Genomic DNA, 20286 nt, shown 5'->3' on the forward strand with positions numbered 1-20286 from the left:
GCCATTGTATTGGTTTTTCCGGCCTTCATTGTGTGGCAATAACGATTCTCCAGGGCAGTATGAGCACGGTGTAATTTCCCAATTTCCAAATTTTTTCACTACTAAATTTTAAACTGTTAAAAAAAAAAGTGATTTGTGTCACCATTTTCGGAGAGAACATTTGGTTATTCTTCTGTTGGTGAAGGCTTGTCTTTTTGCACATCAAGTTATAACTTTTACTGGTACCATTTTGGGGTACATACAAAGTTTAGGTTGCATTTTTGGGTAAAGTGCATCTTGGACATTTTGATTTTTTTTTTCGGTGTTCATCTCATGGGTTAAATAATTTTATATTGTGGTAAATTGGGCTCCTCTGCGACCCACCTGCACCCAGATATAGTGTCGTAAGGGGCGATGGACACCGAGCAGACGGCCATCAGGACTTCTTTCTTCACGTCGTTTCTAAATTATTCAATCGGACTAATGAGATTTTCACATTAAATAAATGTACAACACGTCATGTAGAAAACGTATATCAGCCATTTATTAAATAACATCAACACATTATATAAAAAAAAATACATCCACATCTTTGAATGGGAATGATCTGGACGCTTCATTTAATACACAAGTATTTACTCTTTCAACAAAAGACGCCATGGACCCCTCACAGGTTCACAAAATGGCAGAAAAATGGAGGAGGCCCTCTTGAGGTGTTGCCCCTAGCAACCATCAGCTCCCAGGAAAATGAAAGAAGAGATCTAATTGGTTGCCATGGGCAGCTATCTTATCTGTACTAGGTAGAATGCAGGAGAGCCATAGCGACCAATCAGATTTCAGCTCGCATTTCTCTAACCCAGTTTGGGAAAATGAAAGCGTCGATCTGATTGGTTGCTATGGGCTATGCATCCATTTTGTGCCTGCTCTAGTGAAGAGCCAGGAATGCGTCTTTTATTTTCCATAGACAATGTTGGAAATATTCGGTAAAATCAAATGCGCCAGTATTGTCATTTCTATGAATGGCCATGAAAAAAAAAAACTACACCAGTTTTCAGTTTGTGCTATTCGCCTATAAAATACATTTTGATGAATGCATAAAATAGGGTGAGAACAGGTGTAAAACAAAACAAAAGAACATTAATAAATATATACATATGACAATGGCAGGACTAAACTATGGTTCGCGAGCGACATTGTGATTACAAAAAAAGATGGCGTCTTGTCTTCGTTAAAACGGTGCAAGTTCCTATTTAGGAGAACGGAGCTGCTCCTTCAGGTTATTACTGACGATGTGCCGCGGCCCAAGAACATCGGCCTTAGAAAACCAGGCAATGTCAGTCATGGCAGGGTGTAGCTGGCAGCACGGCACCGGCAGCACTGACAGGACATCTGTTTGTCTACTTAACGTTATTGTCCTTCGCCGCGGACGGTACGGGCAGCACTTGGTGTTCAGAGTTTCGGAGGTAGCCATTGTGTGCGTCACCAGTATACAGTGCCTCCATGTAATGTTATGCACGCTCCGCCTTCATCCAGGGATGCTGTAGGATCTGTTCTAGAGATGGACGCTCCAGGGGGCGAGTGCATAGACACCGGTGGATTAAATTTTCACATTCTGGAAAGGCAGATATGAAGATGGAATGGGTATGTTGGGTACAAAGCGGCTAAGCCCAATGTGGAGATTAATGGGATGCAAGCAGAACTGCAGACAGTGCAAGGAAGCAATGGAGAACCCTCTCCCATCCAGCCACATCCCTTGTATAGCCATTTCTCCCATCCCCTGACACATGCGTGCTCACTCCAGCTGGGCATACATGTGTTCTCAATAGGGTAAACCCACATACAGGTGGTAACATGGCAGCATATTTACCAGTCCGATCTCTTACCTGGAGAAACACGGTTTCTGAAGACAACTTGAGCTTTTAGGATTTCTTGGTCTCTTTCAAATGGAATATCCCCACACACCATGTCGTACAGTAGGATACCCAGAGACCACACCGTGGCGGGCACTGCCTTGTACCTCCGAAACGCCACCCATTCTGGCGGGCTGTATACTCTAGTCCCTGCAGGGCAGAAAACACGGCATTAATCTTCTGAATAGTTCAGTCTCTATGTACAGGCTTTGGTTGCTGCCTAGCACAGAAGAAACAAGCCGCGCAGTAGGCACACTCCGAGCCGCGCCGCCCCGGAGGCACACTCCGAGCCGCGCCGCCCCGGAGGCACACTCCGAGCCGCGCCGCCCCGGAGGCACACTCCGAGCCGCGCCGCCCCGGAGGCACACTCCGAGCCGCGCCGCCCCGGAGGCACACTCCGAGCCGCGCCGCCCCGGAGGCACACTCCGAGCTGCGCGTCTCACCAACTGCACCCGTTGGATACAGGTTTTTCAGATTTATAACAATTTTTCATCATAAATAACAACAAGTTCTGCAACTTTCCAATATACTTGGTACAAAAAGTGAATAATGAAACCATCTCTGCTGGCATTCAGTGAATGGAATTTTTTTTTTTTCTTCTATTAAACATCCATTGAACCTGTCCAGTCCTTATAAACATCTCACAGCTGAGGGTTTGCTACAAGTGTAGACAAGCCTTGATATACAAAAGTAGCAACAAATCTGCGGTCCTGTTAGTTTGTTACAATGTATCAGCGCACGAGATGTGTCACTCACCATCAAAGTTGCTGTAGGTGGAATCATGGAGTAATGCACCGGAGCCGAAATCAATGAGTTTGACAGTCCCCGTCTGGGTGTTGAGTAGGAGGTTTTCATCTTTGAGATCTCTGTGAGTGACCCCCTGGGCGTGACAGTGCACGACGGCGTCCACCACCTGACGGAACAGACTACGAGCGACATCTTCTTCCAGGGGACCCTGCTCAGTGATGACGTCAAACAGGTCCCGGCAGTGCTCCGGCATCTCCATCACCAGCAGGAAGCCATCGGAGGTCTCAAACCAGTCCAGGAGCTCAACAATGCCATGGTGACCCTTCACCTTCAGCAGTAAATATACTTCCATGGGCACCCGGGAGAAATTTCCCTAATAGCGAGAAAAATACAATTAAGAAATTACAGTTAAATGTGATTTTTTTTTTTAGTTCCTAGAAAGCAGTATGCTGCAGAAATGATATGTATCCATGCAGTTAATGAAGCTTTAGTCAGCAGGAGGCGCCATTGAGGCAGGAGTAAATATATTGGTAACTTACCAGCTGGGCCCACTCCAGGACACGACTCTTCTTAATACGCTTCACGGCCACCTGGGGGAGCAGGAGATCAAGTCAGTCACTGTACTGTAAGAAGTGGTGCAGAACCTACAGGGGTCCGCTCCTACCACCCTCACCTGCGTGTGATCTGCCAGTCTCCATGCTTCGTACACCGTCCCAAAGCCGCCATGTCCGAGCTCAGCACCCAGCTCATACAACTTCTCGAAACATGATCTGTCCTTTCCTGTAAAGCCAAAAAAAATAATATATTAAAGGGGTATTCCACAACTTGGGGCCAAGTTCCCCTTTAAACATGACAAAAATCCACAGTGATCTATGTATTATGGTTGCACTCTGTTTCCATCTCTTGGGAGATGTTGGGAGTTGTAGTTCCTCAGCAGAGGACTCCTGACACGAGGACGGTATCCATTTCGACACAACCTGTAAAATTTTTTTTTCTGTTTCTCGCCCCATATACACACACACACACACGACACAGCCCTGGACTGACAAGTCGGCACACGTGTGTGACTACACCCCTACAACACGCACACTCCCACGCTGAACAATCGAAACTGTGCCGGGACGGCTCACAGCAGCGACCTGCATACACCCAGAGGGACTGCAGCATGGCGCCAACATCAGGGCGGACATATCATTGGTGCAACCTGTGCAGCCCTCCACAGCAGCGACCTGCATACACCCAGAGGGACTGCAGCATGACACCAACATCAGGGGGACGTATCATTGGTGCAGCCCTCCACAGCAGCGACCTGCATATACCCAGAGGGACTGCAGCATGGCGCCAATATCAGGGGGGACGTATCATTGGTGCAACCTGTGCAGCCCTCCACAGCAGCGACCTGCATATACCCAGAGGGACTGCAGCATGGCGCCAACATCAGGGGGGACGTATCATTGGTGCAACCTGTGCAGCCCTCCACAGCAGCGACCTGCATACACCCAGAGGGACTGCAGCATGGCGCCAACATCAGGGGGACGTATCATTGGTGCAACCTGTGCAGCCCTCCACAGCAGCGACCTGCATACACCCAGAGGGACTGCAGCATGGCGCCAACATCAGGGGGACGTATCATTGGTGCAACCTGTGCAGCCCTCCACAGCAGAGACCTGCATACACCCAGAGGGACTGCAGCATGGCGCCAACATCAGGGGGACGTATCATTGGTGCAACCTGTGCAGCCCTCCACAGCAGCGACCTGCATACACCCAGAGGGACTGCAGCATGGCGCCAACATCAGGGGGACGTATCATTGGTGCAACCTGTGCAGCCCTCCACAGCAGCGACCTGCATACACCCAGAGGGACTGCAGCATGGCGCCAACATCAGGGCAGACGTATCATTGGTGCAGCCTGTGCAGCCCTCCACAGCAGAGACCTGCATACACCCAGAGGGACTGCAGCATGGCGCCAACATCAGGGCAGACGTATCATTGGTGCAGCCTGTGCAGCCCTCCACAGCAGCTGGAATTGGGCATGATAATGAGCTATTGGACTGCAAGGGGCCCGCTACTGTCTGCCAGTGGCGAACATAGTCATGCATGCTCCTCCAAGTGCAGTGGAACTACAAATCCCAGCTCCACCTATGAAGAGCTGCCTTCTAAAATATGCTGGGACTTGTAGTTCCATTCTGCAGTGATATACAGGAGGAGGAAAGCGATAGTTAAGTATTGGAATGGTTTTCTTACCTGACTTGGAGGTCACTGAGTCAATGATGGTGGTTATCATCTTGAAAAGTGATGGAGGAGGCAGCGGGTGAAGATGCGCTGTCACCTGCCTGCACTGTCACCTGCCTGCGCTGCCACCTGCCTGCACTCTGCGCTGTCACCTGCCTGCGCTGCCACCTGCCTGCACTCTGCGCTGTCACCTGCCTGCGCTGCCACCTGTCTGCGCTGCCACCTGCCTGCACTCTGCGCTGTCACCTTCCCTTACACACTGCAACAACTGAATGAAGTACTAGACAGTGTCAGTTAATGTTCCAAATACTTACAAGGGGGGCGTGGTCAGCAGAGGTAGCCACCAATCAGAGATCAGTGTCAGGATATTATTCAAATACCGTGAGTAAAGGAACCAATAGGATGCAAGCTGAGCGAGCGGGAGAGTCAGAGCATCAAAATAAAGTCTGTTTACTAGGAATCATGAACCGCGGATGTCAGCGAGCGGCCACGTGATCAGATGCACAGACGCGCGTCACTTGTATACTCGCCGTGCGCACGGATCCGCACAGCAACATTACGGCGCCAACAGACCCACTGCCACACAGGACATGCCAGTAGTGTACACTGATCAGCCATAACATTAAAACCACCTGCCGAATATTCTGTCCTGACAGCTTTCCATCATAGCTGCCATAATCTGTGCAATATGATGCATAAACCTAGTTAGATAGCAGAAACATCACAGTCCCCGCCATCAGGGGCGGACACTGACAGCTTGGGGCCCCTGTGCAAGAAATGTGTCTGGGCCCCCTCCTCTATGGCGACAGATTATATATATATATATATATATATATATATATATATATATATATATATATATATATAGACACATACACAGACATATCTATATTACATAGTCTCCTTTATTCTGTATATTGCACAGTGCCCTCTCTTGTTATGTACAGCACCGTCCCTTACATATCGGATTATATAGAGCCATGTTCTTTATTACCTGCCGTCCTCTGATGTCAGCTGTATAATGCAATGACGGCTCATGGAGAAGGGGAAAGCATCTTTTCTAATGGAGGAGCTGATGGACTGATCTGGTCACCGACTCCTCCATCATTATTTTATATCTAACTAGAGAGGGGACTATGTAATAAAAGAGCGTGCTGTGAATAACAACAATAACAAGTGTGGGGGTTGCCACTCTCAGTTGAAGCCTTCAGGTAGTCTCAGGCGCACATGAAAACACCAGTGGGTTTATTGTGTGCAGCATAAACCAAGGTGCTTAAAAAGAAAACAAAGTGATTACACTTCAGTCCTCTTTGGTACGGGTTCCTCCTGAACACAGGGGAAACCACTCTTGGTCCTCACTTCTGTGGGAAGTCCAGCTTCTCCCCACAGCACCAGGTATATCATGTCATGTGCTGGTCATGTGATCATGACATCACTGCAGGTCATCAAACACCTGCAGGTCCTGCTGGGAAAGGAGTATGGTGAGCACCCTCCCTCCCTCCCACACTGTGGGTGCTCACATGAAATCCACCCATTAAACTCTGTACACGGCCTCCAGCACCTAGTGTGCTGGAAGCACAAAAACACTCCGGCTTCACATCACTGACAGCTGCATGCGCAGTGACACGTACCTCCTTACTCTACAAAGCCAGTGACTCTGTCACACAAGAATAAACTATATAAGAGACAACACTGTACATAACAGCAGAGGAAGCTATATAATAAGGGACAGAACCATATATAACTAGAAAGGATGGTACGTAATAAGGGACGATGTTATACATAATAAAAGAGGAAACTATGTCACTAAGGACTGTGTTATATATAATAAGGCCGGTTTCACATTAGCGTTGCGGAGGGCTGCGGACTTCCTCTGTGAAGCCCCGCCCTTGGCCACACCTCTGCCACTAGCTCCGCCTACTTCTGCCTGCGGCCAGCGTACTTATCTTTAACATTAGGTACACAGGTCGTGCCGCTGTATGCGGATGCTTCCGCGTGCGTCGTTTTGACGATGCGGCAACCAGCGTAGAACGCAGCTTGTAGCAATTTTTTTTCTCCGCCTGATCTCGTCTGATCAGAGTAGTTTTCTGCTGTTTCTTCTCCATCTGGTCAGACCTTCATATTGACATCTCCCAGCCACGACTTGTCTTGTCACAACGATCTTCGCAGCCCTGAAAATAACAAGGTCACATACATGCATCTCCCCCCGCATACAGATAAGTACCCCACCATTAATATACTATCAGCCACCCACCAATATAAATATAAAGTGATGAGGAGCACTGTGCCCCCCATCTACTATATAATTGTCTAAGGGTCACTTCCGTCTGTCTGTCTTTCTGTCTGTCACGGATATTCATTGGTCGCGGCCTCTGTCTGTCATGGAATCCAAGTTGCTGATTGGTCTCGCCAGCTGCCTGTCATGGCTGCCGCGACCAATCAGTGACAGCCACAGTCCGATTAGTCCCTCCCTACTCCCCCGCAGTCAGTGCCCGCTCCATACTCCCCTCCAGTCACCGCTCACACAGGGTTAATGCCAGCGGTAACGGACCGTGTTATGCCGCGGGTAACTCACTCCGTTACCGCCACTATTAACCCTGTGTGACCAAGTTTTTACTATTGATGCTGCCTATGCAGCATCAATAGTAAAAAAAATCTAATGTTAAAAATAATTTAAAACAATTAAAAATCATTATATACTCACCTTCCGCCACCTTTCCCGCTCCTCGTGATGCTCCGGTGACCGCTCCATGTAAGCGGCAGGTTCCGGTGGCAAAGATGGTATGCGAGAAGGACCTGCCATGACATCACGGTCATGTGACTGCGACGTCATCACAGGTACTGTGCTCATACCAACCCTGGAACCGGAAGCTGCCGCATGCACCGCACACAAGCGACAGGACTACAAGGGGCCCTCGGAAGGTGAGTATATGTTTATTTTTTAACCTGTTACATTCGTGGCTGAGCACTATACTACGTAGCTGGGCAGTATACTACATGGCTCTGTGCTGTATACTCTGTCGCTGGGCAATATACTACGTGGCTGGGCAATATACTACGTGGCTGGGCAATATACTACGTGGCTGGGCAATATACTGCGCGGCTGGGCAATATACTGCGCGGCTGGGCAATATACTACGCGGCTGGGCAATATACTACGTGGCTGTGCAATATACTACGTGGCTGTGCAATATACTACGTGGACATGTATATTCTAGAATACCCGATGCGTTAGAATCAGGCCACCATCTAGTTAACTATAATCTCTGCCGCCCAATAATATGAATTATTCAGTCTGTGACTCTCCCCAATTACCTGTTCGGCTATGTGCACATGGAATATGTGCAAGATTTTACAGTACTGGAACAGTGAATGAGATCCCTGAAGTCTCATGCACACGCTGCTTATTTTTTCCTTGCAGATTTGCAGCAGATTAAAATCTGCATAATGTCAATTCTTGCAGCGTATTCCTCCCATACTAATGTGGAAAAATATATAACAAAATCACGGCAAAATTGTGGAAAAAAACTAAATGTATTTTACGCAACTTTCTTCCTGCCAACACATTAAGATTTGCAGCAGAATTTTCTCCTGCAAATCCTGAACGTGTGCATATAGCCCCAGGGCCGCCATCAGGGCATTACAGCCGTGACTGGCGTATGGGGCCCTCTTACCTGTTCACCGGGCCCCTACCGGCAGCCGCAGGCTGAACCGGGCCCTTAGCGGCGGCCGGCCCTGCAGCTGTTTAACGCTATTGACGTGCGGGCCCGCGCCCGCACGTCAATAGTTAACAGCCGCCAGCCGCAGCGTGCAGGTCGCCGGCGTCTGAGATCATTGTCAGTCGCCGGAGAGTGCACGCTTCAGCTGCGTGGAGAGAGCAGGAGCGCGGCAGGTAAGCAGAACTTGTTTTTTTTTATTGAGAGCGGCGATCCGGGGGGGGCCCAGGGCAGTAAAGCTGAACACAGGGGGGGGGGGCAGAAAGCTGAACACAGGGGGGGGGGGGGGCAGAAAGCTGAACACAGGGGGGGGGGGCAGAAAGCTGGACACAGTGGGGGGCAGAAAGCTGGACACAGTGGGGGGCAGAAAGCTGGACACAGTGGGGGGCAGAAAGCTGGACACAGTGGGGGGCAGAAAGCTGGACACAGTGGGGGGCAGAAAGCTGGACACAGTGGGGGGCAGAAAGCTGGACACAGTGGGGGGCAGAAAGCTGGACACAGTGGGGGGCAGAAAGCCGGACACGGGGGCAGATTGCTGGACACGGGGGCAGAATGGAGAAACGGGGCATAATTGGAGACACAGGGGGCAGGATGACAGACATGGGGGCAGGATGACAGACATGGCGGCATGACTGGAAACACTGGGGCATGACTGGAGACAGATGGGGCAGAATTGAGACACAGGGGGCATGATTGGAGATGGGGCAGAATGGTGATACGGGCATGATTGGAGACACTGGAGGCAGGATTGGAGACAGATGGGGCAGGATCATGGGGCAGGATGGATACGATGGAGACAGATGGGGCAGGATGGGGAGATCATATGGGGCAGGATGGATACTCATTAAGGCAGGATGGGAGAACACATGGCTGACGCCAGGAATGAGACACACGGGGGCTAGGATGGCGAATATTATTACCATAGGGGCTAATTAAGGGATATTATTACTGCAGTGATGTATTTATTTTATTTTTTGAGTATACTGTTCTAAATGGGGAGGCGGTCCTATTACTGTGTAGAGTGATACTATGTCGCCTTCTTCATGTGGTGTAATGTAGAAGTTGGGAAAATTAAGTAATGTGTTCTGCAAGTGGAACTCGAGATAACGGTGTTATTTCCTGCAGAGACGAGTCCTGGCTGGATGAAGTGATGGCGGTCTGTGCTGGATGAAAGATGAAGGACTTCACCTAGAGACGTCACTGGTGAGTCAGTGTGTTACCTATACACTGACACTATACACTGTATACTATATACAGAGGTCCTGTGTATAATGTCACCAGTGATCACTGGATTACCTATACACTATATACAGAGCTCCTGTGTATAATGTTACTGGTGATCACTGTATTACCTGTACACAGACACTGCATACTAAGTACAGATCTCCTGTGTATAATGGCACTGATGGTGATAGTATTGTGTTTTTTTTATTATTGATCAGTATTGTAGTATTCAGTCACTATGTGGTGGTGGTAATATGTGGTCTGGTCATGATGTTGTGGTATTTGTTCCTTGTATTTGATATTATTCGATCACTGTGGTGGTAATATGTCATCTGGTCATGGTGTGGCGGTATTTGTGCCTTGTAGATAGTATTATAGGTCACTGTGGTGATATGGTGTCTGGTCATGGTGCTGTGGTATTTGTTCCTTGTATGTGGTATTATAGGTCATTTTAAAAATTGAAAAATAAATAAAAATATACCTAAATTGTATTGCATATTTTAACAAATATTTAATAGGTTACAGTAGAGTAGGGCCCGGCCAAAAGTGTCTACCTTGTCATTTTGGTGGCTTAAAAAAATCTTTTGGCCAAAACAAAAGCTGCTGGCTATATGTGTGATCTGGTGATGGGAACTGTTAATGTGTGATAGGTGAGAAGTGGAGTTTTTCCAAGAAAGAGTGGTGGGACTGTGAACAGTTTGAGGGGTGGAGCGTGGAGGCGGGGCTGGGGTGGAGCCTGGGCGGAGTCTCAAGGGGGCCACGGAAATTTTGCCAGTATGGGGCCCTGAAATTTCTAGTGGCAGCCCTGTATAGCCCTAGTCCCTGTCCTGTGTTCCCATCATTCATTGTAAGTACTTAACTGCAAGAGAAGTATGTAACTGTAACTGCAAGAGAAGTATGCTGCCTTCCAGGTGCGATGATCAAGGATGTGACCGATAGGATACCAAAGCTCTTCAGCTCCAAGGACGTCCACCCATTTCTTCTGATACATGTTGGCACCAATGACACGGCAAGGAAGGACCTACCGACAATCTGCAAGGACTTTGAAGAGTTGGGGAAGAAAGTAAAGGAACTGGATGCACAGGTAGTTTTTTCTTCTATCATTCGAGTAGACGGGCATGGCACCAGGAGATGGAACAGGATCCTTGATGCAAACAACTGGCTAAGACGATGGTGCAGACAACAAGGATTTGGATTCCTGGACCACGGTGTGAATTACTGGTATGATGGACTCCTCGCCAGAGACGGACTACACCTCAACAAACCTGGGAAACACACATTCGCCAGAAGACTCGCTACACTCATCAGGAGGGCGTTAAACTAGAAGAAGAGGGGACGGGAAGAAAAACATTAGACTCGAACAAAGACGACCCAGGAAAACATACTCAGAAGGGAGGTAAGAACATTTCTAAAACAATCCACAGTGAGGAGATTGGAACAAAACAAAATCCTCTGAACTGCATGCTCGCAAACGCCAGAAGCCTGACAAACAAGATGGAAGAACTAGAAGCAGAAATATCTACAGGTAACTTTGACATAGTGGGAATAACCGAGACATGGTTAGATGAAAGCTATGACTGGGCAGTTAACTTACAGGGTTACAGTCTGTTTAGAAAGGATCGTAAAAATCGGAGAGGAGGAGGGGTTTGTCTCTATGTAAAGTCTTGTCTAAAGTCCACTTTAAGGGAGGATATTAGCGAAGGGAATGAGGATGTCGAGTCCATATGGGTTGAAATTCATGGAGGGAAAAATGGTAACAAAATTCTCATTGGGGTCTGTTACAAACCCCCAAATATAACAGAAAGCATGGAAAGTCTACTTCTAAAGCAGATAGATGAAGCTGCAACCCATAATGAGGTCCTGGTTATGGGGGACTTTAACTACCCGGATATTAACTGGGAAACAGAAACCTGTGAAACCCATAAAGGCAACAGGTTTCTGCTAATAACCAAGAAAAATTATCTTTCACAATTGGTGCAGAATCCAACCAGAGGAGCAGCACTTTTAGACCTAATACTATCTAATAGACCTGACAGAATAACAAATCTGCAGGTGGTTGGGCATTTAGGAAATAGCGACCACAATATTGTGCAGTTTCACCTGTCTTTCACTAGGGGGACTTGTCAGGGAGTCACAAAAACATTGAACTTTAGGAAGGCAAAGTTTGAACAGCTTAGAGATGCCCTTAATCTGGTAGACTGGGACAATATCCTCAGAAATGAGAATACAGATAATAAATGGGAAATGTTTAAGAACATCCTAAATAGGCAGTGTAAGCGGTTTATACCTTGTGGGAATAAAAGGACTAGAAATAGGAAAAACCCAATGTGGCTAAACAAAGAAGTAAGACAGGCAATTAACAGTAAAAAGAAAGCATTTGCACTACTAAAGCAGGATGGCACCATTGAAGCTCTAAAAAACTATAGGGAGAAAAATACTTTATCTAAAAAACTAATTAAAGCTGCCAAAAAGGAAACAGAGAAGCACATTGCTAAGGAGAGTAAAACTAATCCCAAACTGTTCTTCAACTATATCAATAGTAAAAGAATAAAAACTGAAAATGTAGGCCCCTTAAAAAATAGTGAGGAAAGAATGGTTGTAGATGACGAGGAAAAAGCTAACATATTAAACACCTTCTTCTCCACGGTATTCACGGTGGAAAATGAAATGCTAGGTGAAATCCCAAGAAACAATGAAAACCCTATATTAAGGGTCACCAATCTAACCCAAGAAGAGGTGCGAAACCGGCTAAATAAGATTAAAATAGATAAATCTCCGGGTCCGGATGGCATACACCCACGAGTACTAAGAGAACTAAGTAATGTAATAGATAAACCATTATTTCTTATTTTTAGTGACTCTATAGCGACAGGGTCTGTTCCGCAGGACTGGCGCATAGCAAATGTGGTGCCAATATTCAAAAAGGGCTCTAAAAGTGAACCTGGAAATTATAGGCCAGTAAGTCTAACCTCTATTGTTGGTAAAATATTTGAAGGGTTTCTGAGGGATGTTATTCTGGATTATCTCAATGAGAATAACTGTTTAACTCCATATCAGCATGGGTTTATGAGAAATCGCTCCTGTCAAACCAATCTAATCAGTTTTTATGAAGAGGTAAGCTATAGGCTGGACCACGGTGAGTCATTGGACGTGGTATATCTCGATTTTTCCAAAGCGTTTGATACCGTGCCGCACAAGAGGTTGGTACACAAAATGAGAATGCTTGGTCTGGGGGAAAATGTGTGTAAATGGGTTAGTAACTGGCTTAGTGATAGAAAGCAGAGGGTGGTTATAAATGGTATAGTCTCTAACTGGGTCGCTGTGACCAGTGGGGTACCGCAGGGGTCAGTATTGGGACCTGTTCTCTTCAACATATTCATTAATGATCTGGTAGAAGGTTTACACAGTAAAATATCGATATTTGCAGATGATACAAAACTATGTAAAGCAGTTAATACAAGAGAAGATAGTATTCTGCTACAGATGGATCTGGATAAGTTGGAAACTTGGGCTGAAAGGTGGCAGATGAGGTTTAACAATGATAAATGTAAGGTTATACACATGGGAAGAGGGAATCAATATCACCATTACACACTGAACGGGAAACCACTGGGTAAATCTGACAGGGAGAAGGACTTGGGGATCCTAGTTAATGATAAACTTACCTGGAGCAGCCAGTGCCAGGCAGCAGCTGCCAAGGCAAACAGGATCATGGGGTGCATTAAAAGAGGTCTGGATACACATGATGAGAGCATTATACTGCCTCTGTACAAATCCCTAGTTAGACCGCACATGGAGTACTGTGTCCAGTTTTGGGCACCGGTGCTCAGGAAGGATATAATGGAACTAGAGAGAGTACAAAGGAGGGCAACAAAATTAATAAAGGGGATGGGAGAACTACAATACCCAGATAGATTAGCGAAATTAGGATTATTTAGTCTAGAAAAAAGACGACTGAGGGGCGATCTAATAACCATGTATAAGTATATAAGGGGACAATACAAATATCTCGCTGAGGATCTGTTTATACCAAGGAAGGTGACGGGCACAAGAGGGCATTCTTTGCGTCTGGAGGAGAGAAGGTTTTTCCACCAACATAGAAGAGGATTCTTTACTGTTAGGGCAGTGAGAATCTGGAATTGCTTGCCTGAGGAGGTGGTGATGGCGAACTCAGTCGAGGGGTTCAAGAGAGGCCTGGATGTCTTCCTGGAGCAGAACAATATTGTATCATACAATTATTAGGTTCTGTAGAAGGACGTAGATCTGGGTATTTATTATAATGGAATATAGGCTGAACTGGATGGACAAATGTCTTTTTTCGGCCTTACTAACTATGTTACTTGATAGCATCAAAACGAATTTAGGGGTGGGAGAAGATGCCATCAGTCAGGGACTTGTAATGAATTGGGGGAGTGGGGGGTGCTCAGTACAGAGCATCCTCCGCCACCTTTCAATTCATTATAAGTCCCTGACAGCGTCTTCTCCCATCTTTCAGTTCATTATAAAGTATCCTGTGCACCATATCGCCTCCTCTCCCAATCCCGAATAAATTTTAAGACCCCGATAGCATCATAATAAATTGTGAGATGTGGGATGATGCTATCCGGGGCTTAGCACCCTCCTCCACCACCCAATTCATTTTATATCCATATCTAACATCCTCCTCCCCCTGTTATAATTCCCCCTTCCTCCCATCCCAAACCCCCACATCCTATCATTGCCCTCCCCATCACCTCTATCATTGCCCTCTCCACCACCCCAATCATTGCCCTTCCATCACCTCCATCATTGCCCTCTCCACCACCTCCATCATTGTTCTCCCCCTCCACTCCATCATTGTCCTCTCCACCACCTCCATCATTGCCTTCATCCCCATCACCCCCATCATTACCCTTTCCACCACCTTTATCATTATTTTCTCCCCACCACCCTCATCATTGCCCTCCATCACCCGCATCATTGCCTTCTCCCCCATCATTATCCTCTCCACCACCTACACACACAGCACCACTCACCTTTCCGCACGTTCCCTGTCGCCGGCAGCTTTCTCTCTAACAGACGTACACTGAATGCTGACGTCATCCAGCAGCGCTGCTGCGTTAGACAGGATGCGCAGCCAGGAGTAGATGACGGATCCCTGCCGCCCCGCTGCCCGCTGCACTTGAGGGCAATCTGGCCAGGGGCCAGCTGCACATGCGGTATGTCCGCCCCTGCCCGCCATATGCTATGAACACCCACACAAGACCCGCCATATAGTGGGTACACCCCACAAGACCCATCCTATAACAGGAACACCCCACAAGACCCACCATATACCAGAAACACCCAAGACCCGCCATATACCAGAAACACCCGACAAGACCCGCCATATACCAGAGACACCCGACAAGACCCGCCATATACCAGAAACACCCAAGACCCGCCATATACCAGAAACACCCGACAAGACCCGCCATATACCAGAAACACCCGACAAGACCCGCCATATACCAGAAACACCCAAGACCCACCATATACCAGAAACACCCGACAAGACCCGCCATATACCAGAAACACCCGACAAGACCAGCCATATACCAGAAACACCCAAGACCCGCCATATACCAGAAACACCCCACAAGACCCACCATATACCAGAAACAACCCACAAGACCCACCATATACCAGAAACACCCAAGACCCGCCATATACCAGAAACACCCGACAAGACCCGCCATATACCAGAAACACCCGACAAGACCCACCATATACCAGAAACACCCGACAAGACCCGCCATATACCAGAAACACCCGACAAGACCCGCCATATACCAGAAACACCCGACAAGACCCGCCATATACCAGAAACACCCAAGACCCGCCATATACCAGAAACACCAAAGACCCGCCATATACCAGAAACACCCCACAAGACCCACCATATACCAGAAACACCCGACAAGACCCGCCATATACCAGAAACACCCAAGACCCGCCATATACCAGAAACACCCCACAAGACCCACCATATACCAGAAACAACCCACAAGACCCGCCATATACCGGGAACACCCCACAAGACCCGCCGTATACCGGGAACACCCCACAAGACCCGCCATATACCGGAAACTCCCTACAAGACCAGCCATATACCGGGAACACCCCACAAGACACACCGTATACCGGGAACACCCCACAAGACCCGACATATACCTGAAACACCCTACAAGATGCACCGTATGACAGAAACCCCACAAGACACACCGTATGCCGGGAACACCCCACAAGACCCGCCATATACCGGGAGCACCCCACAAGACCCACCGTATACCGGGAACACCCGACAAGACCCGCCATATACCAGAAACACCCAAGACCCGCCATATACCAGAAACACCCCACAAGACCCACCATATACCAGAAACAACCCACAAGACCCGCCATATACCGGGAACACCCCACAAGACCCGCCGTATACCGGGAACACCCCACAAGACCCACCATATACCAGAAACACCCGACAAGACCCGCCATATACCAGAAACACCCGACAAGACCCGCCATATACCAGAAACACCCGACAAGACCCGCCATATACCAGAAACACCCAAGACCCGCCATATACCAGAAACACCAAAGACCCGCCATATACCAGAAACACCCCACAAGACCCACCATATACCAGAAACACCCGACAAGACCCGCCATATACCAGAAACACCCAAGACCCGCCATATACCAGAAACACCCCACAAGACCCACCATATACCAGAAACAACCCACAAGACCCGCCATATACCGGGAACACCCCACAAGACCCGCCGTATACCGGGAACACCCCACAAGACCCGCCATATACCGGAAACTCCCTACAAGACCAGCCATATACCGGGAACACCCCACAAGACACACCGTATACCGGGAACACCCCACAAGACCCGACATATACCTGAAACACCCTACAAGATGCACCGTATGACAGAAACCCCACAAGACACACCGTATGCCGGGAACACCCCACAAGACCCGCCATATACCGGGAGCACCCCACAAGACCCACCGTATACCGGGAACACCCGACAAGACCCGCCATATACCAGAAACACCCAAGACCCGCCATATACCAGAAACACCCCACAAGACCCACCATATACCAGAAACAACCCACAAGACCCGCCATATACCGGGAACACCCCACAAGACCCGCCGTATACCGGGAACACCCCACAAGACCCGCCATATACCGGAAACACCCTACAAGACCAGCCATATACCGGGAACACCCCACAAGACACACCGTATACCGGGAACACCCCACAAGACCCGACATATACCTGAAACACCCTACAAGATGCACCGTATGACAGAAACCCCACAAGACACACCGTATGCCGGGAACACCCCACAAGACCCGCCATATACCGGGAGCACCCCACAAGACCCACCGTATACCGGGAACACCCCACAAGACCCGCCATATACCGGAAACACCCTACAAGACCAGCCATATACCGGGAACACCCCACAAGACACACCGTATGCCGGGAACACCCCACAAGACACACCGTATGCCGGGAACACCCCACAAGACCCCGGAATACGGTGGAACACCCCACAAGACCCGCCATATACCGGAAACACCCTACAAGACCCGCCATATACCGGGAATACCCCACAAGACCCGCCGTATACCGGGAACACCCCACAAGATGCACTGTATGACAGAAACCCCCACAAGACACACCGTATGCCTGGAACACCCCACAAGATCCGCTGTATACCGGGAGCAGTCAGTGGTTTTAATGTTACGGCTGATCGGTGTAGATAGAACATTTAGGTGGTGGCATGTCCCGCCGTCACGTACCGTTCAGCTCTACGTACAGTATATAGGCATGCACACAGAAATATAAGAAGCGCTGTACGTTGCCAGTTACTGATAATAAAACATTTCCTGTATTCTTATGAAGACTAAAAATATTTCCTGATAAGAATCTGCCATTTTCTGTGCGGATTGAAGAGCTGAGAGAACAGTATTAGTTTGTTCTTAGAATTTCTCAGAGTAAGAAACAGCAGAAATCAGTAAGACGAGTCTTTCTGGAGGTTTCATGTCAGCGCAGCCGCTCGTGGACTGACGCCATGTGAAACTCGTCATTTGAGTCAGTGAGATGTGGCAGGTGTCACATCAGATCTGACAACCATCCTCATCATGGTTCCCCCCAGGGGCTCATCTGTATGGCTGGCAGCAAGGGGGGCCAGTTAGAAAAATATCTGGGCCCTCTCAGGCTTTTCCCATCCCCCTTCCCTCTGTGTCGATAATTTAAAGGGGTTAATACTATCGTTTCGCAGCACAGAGTTAACTCCTTTAACTATCAATGCAAATTGTGTAAGATGTGGGGAAGGAAACTCCGCACGTCACAGCTCCCTACACATGCAAGCATGACCACCCGTCTCCCCACAACATAGCCAGCCATGCCGGACCCCCACTTTTCCATCTGGCAGAAGTCGAACCTTAATGAATAACATATTTGATATATACTGTTGATTTGCCATAAATGCCTAAGATGTTAATATCCATGTGTCACTTGCCATAAAATGTCATTTATATCACCTGGTGTAAATGTCGCTGTTCTCCTGAACCCGGAGATGTTTTTCTTTTGTTCCTGCGCCTCTCTGTTCCTGAGTTATGGCCTCCTCTGCCCAGAGTATTAATCTAGCTTTGTTGCCAAGTGAGCATGGTCCATAAGTAATACCCATCAAAAATAGCTTAGGACCACACCCACTTGCCTAAAAAAAAAAAAGGGACAAGATTTATTCACAGAAAAGAGGAGGTCACATCCCAGGAACAGAGAGGCGCAGGAACAAAAGAAAAAACAATGGCGGATGGAGTCCAGTGTGCAGTCTTACTTTTATCACTGAGTGGGACCACCCACTGGACACCTAAGCCTAGAACGAGCACAAATCTAAAATTAATGCAAGTTATCCTAAATCTCTTCCCACAAACCTATATATAACTGTGAGCGACTCGTGCTCCAAACCACGGTGCGCACTAATCAGACTGAACGCTCAATGTGACCGCTTCCCCTAAAATAAAAATTCTTGCTGCCACTAGGGGGAGCTTAGTGCATACTTTTTTTTATCATTGAGGGCAATGTATTCTCACTATGTAGTCAGCTCCCCCTAGTGGTGGCAGCTAGATTGTATCATTTATATAGGGCCAGTTGGAGCTGTGCATCAGAAAAATGGAGGTTTGGCCTCTAGAAAAGAAAGAAAACTCTGAATAATCATCATTCTGTAGCCAAGGAAAAAAATTACTTATTAAAGTGAAGTAAGGTTAAGAACAGACTGAGCGGGATAAGTCGTATCCAAAATTATAATATTATATATATATATATATATATATATATATATATATATATATATATATATATATATATATATATATATATATATTGCTTTACCAGCAGTGGGGAAAAAACACCACTCTTACATAGTCCGATTCTAAGTTCCCCGATGCCGGACCCTTGGGCCCCCAGTGACCCTCCAATTGATACAAGTTCCGCATATGGAGGGTTTTTCCAATAAGCGGCATGTTCTATATCTGTGCGTACTGGAAACGAAGTGGAAGGAAGCAGAACCACTTCCACATTGCCAAACATTACATGAGAGTACACGCCATATTTGCCTCAGCTGCAAAGCCAGTTCTCCAACTTTGGGGCCTGTATTTGCATTAAATGCATGTATTTTTACTAACAATATGCATTACTAGTGTTTCACTGTTTGCTTTTATAGCCTCTGTGTTGCACTGTCTATTGCTGGCTGCAGAAGGAGTTAACGGAGATACTGTCAGGGAGCTCATAGTGATGAGTGTGGAACTTACCTGTCTTTCCTCTTTAGCTCTTCTCGGCTGATTTATGACAACCGATCACATCAAAAGGTAACTGTGCAGGGAAACAAAGACCGTAAAAGAAAAAAATCTGTGAAGTTTTTTTTTTTTAATAAAAATTAATGGCAGAAATGATTTAAACAAAAAATTCCAAACCTGATGGGAGTCTCAGGTGCCGTTCACATGCGACTTAGCTGCCATTAACTTCAATGTAAGTTCGTGCGTCAGTCCCTCCCCGTGTACATAGAGCTGAACAGGCGGGTAAATGTGCCTATGGCATGGAGGGGAGGGCGGCTGCTCACAGCAGCGGGCCATGGGAGTACGAGCGAGCCTTACCCCGGCCTCCATCTCCCAGGGGGAAATCAGGAAGCCGCCTTCCCTACTCCAGGATGGCAGAGTACACACAGTGCCTTGTGAAAGTATTCGGGCCCCTGGAACTTTTCAACCTTTTCCCACATATCATGCTTCCAACAAAGATACCAAATGTAATTTTCTGGTGAAGAACCAACAAGTGGAACACAATTGTGAAGTTGAACGAAATTTATTGGTTATTTTAAATTTTTGTAGAAATTCAAAAACTGAAAACTGGGGGGTGCAATATTATTCGGCCCCTTT

At 47.5% G+C, this 20286-nt stretch overlaps 1 protein-coding gene across 2 annotated transcripts; it reads right to left on the reverse strand.

Annotated features, from left to right (window-relative positions):
• Positions 1–501: 501 nt before the first annotated feature.
• PIM2 (Pim-2 proto-oncogene, serine/threonine kinase) lies at positions 502–5584 on the reverse strand. 2 transcript variants are annotated; one of them, XM_069747932.1, is made up of 7 exons: positions 5022–5584; positions 4882–4966; positions 3310–3416; positions 3176–3226; positions 2646–3009; positions 1863–2039; positions 502–1591 (listed from the first exon to the last, which is right to left on the reverse strand). In XM_069747932.1, the coding sequence occupies exons 2-7, from the start codon at positions 4919–4921 to the stop codon at positions 1488–1490; spliced, it is 843 nt and encodes a 280-aa protein (XP_069604033.1). In that variant the 5' UTR covers positions 4922–4966; positions 5022–5584; the 3' UTR covers positions 502–1487. The 2 variants fall into 2 exon arrangements, with proteins under 2 accessions (XP_069604033.1, XP_069604032.1); XM_069747931.1 differs by having other exon boundaries at positions 4882–5583.
• Positions 5585–20286: the final 14702 nt, after the last annotated feature.

This window comes from Ranitomeya imitator, chromosome 2, assembly GCF_032444005.1.
Source record: "Ranitomeya imitator isolate aRanImi1 chromosome 2, aRanImi1.pri, whole genome shotgun sequence".
Classification (NCBI taxonomy): domain Eukaryota; kingdom Metazoa; phylum Chordata; class Amphibia; order Anura; family Dendrobatidae; genus Ranitomeya; species Ranitomeya imitator.

Bases quoted from the DNA above. Each gene is read 5' to 3' on its own strand.
- PIM2 (XM_069747932.1), bottom strand. From the start codon at position 4,921: ATGATAACCACCATCATTGACTCAGTGACCTCCAAGTCAG. The intron at 3,417-4,881 runs GTAAGAAAACCA...TTGGCTTTACAG, and splicing joins CTCAGTGACCTCCAAGTCAG to GAAAGGACAGATCATGTTTC. The intron at 2,040-2,645 runs GTGAGTGACACA...TCTGCCCTGCAG, and splicing joins CACCTACAGCAACTTTGATG to GGACTAGAGTATACAGCCCG.